General features: G+C 41.0%; 1 protein-coding gene across 1 annotated transcript in view; it reads left to right on the top strand.

The window, feature by feature from the left end:
• The window catches only part of LOC101849727 (adhesive plaque matrix protein), a gene marked incomplete in the record, with an annotated part of 25001 nt that overhangs the window by 13162 nt on the left and 6839 nt on the right, over positions 1-5000 (top strand). The window contains 3 exon segments of the mRNA XM_035972337.1: positions 828-908; positions 3384-3485; positions 4478-4531. Of these exon segments, the coding sequence (XP_035828230.1) occupies positions 828-908; positions 3384-3485; positions 4478-4531 (237 nt within the window).

Here is a 5000-nt window from a genome sequence, read left to right as displayed (position 1 = left end):
TTTCTTCCCCAAAAATGTTCTCCCTTCACTTCCTTTTGTGCTCTCTAACAATGCTCTGTCTTTTGCTTCCGTCTCCACTTTCTGCCCCTACCCGCTCACTTCCTTTTCCCCCTCCTCTGAGTTCGTGACTCTTTCTGCAGCCTTTCTACTGCTACTTCTTGGCTCCTTCTTACTGCTATCTTTCTGTCACACCCCTGATATTAGGGTAGGTAAGATCTAATACCTAGCCTTCTCGGATATAAGCGAAAAGTCTCGGGGGTTTCGTGTACAAGTTGCGCACGTTAGAGATCCCTTGGTAGTTCAAAATCATTAAGACTAGGCTTCGGCCGCCACCCGAGTGAAATTCAAAATTTCCTACCAACTGAAAATGCATAATGTGGTCTGTGCGCTCATATGACCTTATGCAGTTGCGATCGCCGTATACCATTTACCATAAAAAGAAAAAGAACCCGGGACCTATTGAATAAGAGGCCAACACCGTAACTTCGAGACCACGAGAGCCCGCAATAGGCTCTTTGTCGTCGTATGTAGAAGACGTGAATTCGATCCTCGTGGGGAGAAGGTTTTGTTGTTGTTGTAGTAGTTGTTGTTGTTGTTGTTGTTGTTGTTGTTGTTGTTGTTGTTGTTGTTGTTGTTGTTTTGCTGTTGTTTAATTTGTTGTTGTTTTTGTTTGTTTTTAATCGAGTATCGCTTCCTTTCCACTAGAATATTTATTGTATTCGACACTCCACACAGATAGTATGGAAATAGCCAGAATCTTAAATATCTAAACTGTGTCGATAGAGGTGTAAAACATCGACGATTACAACACAATGTATTTTTTCTAGTTTGCAGTCTTGCTGACAGTTGGTATCATCGGGAATAGTAGCATCATGGCACTCTCTATCATTACCTTTGATGTCCAAGAGGTAGGGTGTACATGTGATATAGTGTTGCTGTTCTTATTGTTGCTATTGTTGTTGTCGTTCTTGATGTTCTTTTTGGTTTGTTTGTTTTTTTATCGTGTAAATTTGTACGTTTCTTTAGTTTGCTTGTAATGCATTAATGGTCCCTCATCTATTGGCGCTACTCTATCTGCTTTTCTCTCGCTGTTAATGTTGGTGGCGGTGATGATTTTGCTTTGCTTTTTTTTCTTTTTTTTTTTTTGAAAGCTTAACGCCGTGTTGCTCTTATTTCTATATACACAACGCTTTTAATTTGTTCTTAAGATTGGGGCAAAGAAGTGGGGGGGGGGGGGGGGGTACTAACGCTTATACGTCCACAAGGAAAAAAAACAATTTCGTTGGGAAAAGCGGTAAATGGAAGGCTGTAGATAGTTGTAAAGTGCTACTGGTAGATGGTTCCTAGTTGTTTGCTTTTCCCCTTCGCCAGGTACTTGATATAGTGTTGGTGTCTCTCTATCGTTCTAAGACTACAGACAGAAGCGAATGTCTTGTCTCTTAAATTTATTTTTTTTACCCAACACATATTGGCTGTCATCTCGTCAGTATGCCTCTTTGCACTCGAACTAATCAAATGAAAAACCTTTACGAACGGCTGGCCTTTTCAGGTCCACAATGATTTCAAAGTTGTTTTGGGGGTTCTATTTTTTTTTTCAGGGAGGGGGGGGAGAGTGCTGTTGTTTGTTTAATGTTATGAGTGTTTTACGCCCCCATCAATACAATTTAGATCAATTTAGAGGCGGGCTTCAACTCTGTGTATCAGGACCAAGCCGCATTGAGACCGAGAAACTCAATAGAAATTCTCCTTTCTTTGGAATCGAACTTAGGTCTACTGCATGCGATAGCGGAGCGCCTACCCGCCACCTATACTATAGACACCAGTTTCCGTACTCTTAACACTGTTTCTACATCCACGTCCTAATGGGCATTTGCATCAATATTGCTATTCCTTGGTTCCTTCTTACTGACGTATTTCACCCACTTCCCTGATCTTAGGATAAATAACATCTGACTCCTTGCCTTTTTAAATAGGGGCGAAAAATCTCGAGGGCCCCGTTTGCAAGTTGCACACGTTGAAGATCCCTTTGTGGTCCAGAATCGATAAGAGTAGACTTCCACTGCCACCAGGGCAAAATTTAAAAAATTTTCCTACCTAATTAAAAATAATTAACATGTCCCACGCCCTCACATGGCCTTATGCAGTTGCAAATGCCGCAAAACACTTACCAAAAAAAAATGTAAAAAACCTGCATCACCATGGCGCCAATCGCTTTCAGATATGTACATGTATTTGATTCACGTATGAGCAGGGATTTTCTTTTTCCCCATTGAGTATCGCCATCTGTCTGCAAGGACGCTGTACCCTTCTCAGCCTGGGTTTGCCCTGACCGGCGTGGTCGAGCAGGCCAACCTCCTGTTTGAACTATCCAACTTTAAAAATCAAAGTCAATCGCTGATTGTTTTTCCTATGGGGCGCACCGTTAGTTTAGGTGACATCATGCCGGACTACAGAGTGGGCGGCCCTGTTTCGAATCCCCGACTAGGTATTCTTAAACTTTAATAAATATTGTTGCGTTTTAAAGGCGTCCGCCTATTTGGCTCGGTCCTGTCGGAAATGGACGTTAAATCCGGAGGTCCCGGCCCGTTAAATTATAACCTTATAGTGTTAAAAGGGGCTCTAGATCCAGACACTTACTTTTACTTCTCAGGCCAGGCTGGCTCTGGCATGCAAAATCGAGTCAGCAGACTTTTTATGATCTGCACCTTAAATTGTGGTTATTTGTCGGGAGCTCTTCAGGTGTGGTTTTCTCCTTCTGTCCTACCAAACATCTTTTTTCCTTATCTCTCCTTCTTTTCTTTATACAATGAAACTTGGATATAACAGGACAGACGGGACCGGCAGTTTTTCCCTGTTATAAGCGAGTCCTGTTATAACCGTTATCAGTGGACCATTTCACCTTGAGTTTGCTATATATGTATATGGAATCGATCAATGACCCCAACACTATTAGGAGGGGGGGGGGGTATATTTTTGAAAGTTTGTATCTAGACAAGCGATCATACTCGTAAAACAGGCACAATGTCTTGGTTGAGACAAATTTTAATAATCCGACGGATCGAAAGCAAGTTCACGCGCAGCAAGATCACTGCTATATCCGAGTCGGCGCAAATTGAACCCTGGTATAGCCAGGTTCATATTATTTACACTTATCGAGAGACAGAAAAATGGGATTTGATTTATCACTGTTATAGCTGTTATAAAATGGACTGGACTGTATTATGTTACTCTCTTGTAACACTGCTAGCATTTGGCACTTATATGACTGAAGTGCGTTGTAAGTATGGTAAAACGTTTATACTAAAAATGAAATTTTAAAAAACCCAAAAAAACACAGCAAAATCTCAACACTAAAAATGGATGGGAACCACCAACTTTTCCAGGTCTTGGGAGACGTGAAGTTCCGGCTGAAGGAACAGTACGGCAACGCTGAGAGCATTAAGAAAGGTCACCTGTTACATGAACTGTACGAATTCCAGGCTGAGGTCAGGGAGGCCACCGGACTCTGTTGTTTCATCAGTTTGTTCACGGTTTGGGTTTGATTGGGGTTTTGCTATTTGTTTGTTGTTGTTTTTTGTTTTGTTTTTTTGTTTTTTTTTTTCTTGCTTTGGGGATTTTCTTTTGGCTTTTTTTTGGTGGTTTTTGGTGTGGGTTTTTTTGTGTTGCTTTTTCGTTTTCTGGGAGTGGGGGTGGGGTGTTTGTTGTTTGTTGGGTTTTTATGTGGTGGGGGGAGGGAGGTGTGTTGTTGTTTTGGGTTTTATATTTTTTGTTGTGTTTTTTTTGTTGTTGTTTTGTTTTGTTTTTGTTTGTTTTCAATTAGATTTGTAAATACTCCGATGGTGGTTGGTTGGCAGGTGCTTTGGTGTGGTTTGCTCCTTCTTTCCTATCAAACAGCAATAGTATGTTACTTTTTTGTGACATCTTTAATCTTCGGAAGTTATATAACAAATTTACGCTGCAAGAGCTGTAAAACTCTTACTAAACTTAAGTAAAAGACCCCATCGATACACTTGAGTCATTTAAGACGAAAACTACTACTTTGTCTATAATGTTCAATCCAGACTGAGAAGCAGTCTGCCACCTTATTATAATTCAAATAAGGTCGATAGGGGCTTAAAATGTCTACTGTGGCATACATTTTTTAAAAGAAATATGAGGGGTATGTTTTAGTATCTGTGTGATTTGTCTTTGAATATGGACAATAACAATTAATTATTTAAGTTTATAACAATTAATTCATCTCGACAAAGAGAAATTGGCCAATGCATAGTAAATGCATATTATTACACACACACGCAAGCACGCGCCCACTCAAACGCACATGCACACACGCGCAATCACACACATAAATTTAAAAAAACAACAAATCACACAAACACACAAGCGCACACATACACACATAATCAGACAGCAAGCATGATTCACCGTCTACGCCCCTGTCCCCAAACCTGTTTCCACTTCTTTTTTTTATCTCCAGAAAGGCTGTTGTGGATTAGACGGATACAACGACTATTGGCCGAGCACAACTCAAAACAAACTGGTAAGTTGCAAGCAACGGATCAGAGTGTCTGAAAAAAAAATAATGATTTAAAATCCTCGAGAGTCGGGTTGCACGCAGAAGACGTGAGTTCGATTCCCGTATGGGAAAGTTGTTTTATGGAGTCTGTCTGTCTGTGTCTGTCTGTCTGTCTGTCTGTCTGTCTGTCTGTCTGTCTGTCTGTCTGTCTGTTTGTCTGTCTATCTGTCTGTCTGTCTGTCTGCATCCCACTCAGCCTGGGTTTGCTCGACAGGAAGAGTGGAAGTAGATTCCGGCAGGATGTTATAGTTTCAGAAAATGAATTTTGGTTTATCCTATTTTTCTCAAGTTCCAAGACAGAGTGAGGTGGAGGTCCATGATCGCCCGCGCCAGTCGCCAAGGTACCGGATGATGATGACGCCATTTTTCTCAGTTCATCCATTACAACCGTGTACTTTTCTTCCCTTAAAAAAACATAAGTGAT

This window comes from Aplysia californica, unplaced genomic scaffold (assembly GCF_000002075.1).
Source record: "Aplysia californica isolate F4 #8 unplaced genomic scaffold, AplCal3.0 scaffold00656, whole genome shotgun sequence".
Lineage (NCBI taxonomy): Eukaryota > Metazoa > Mollusca > Gastropoda > Aplysiida > Aplysiidae > Aplysia > Aplysia californica.
Note: the sequence above shows the minus strand (reverse complement) of the source record. Positions and strands in the feature narration are given on the sequence as shown.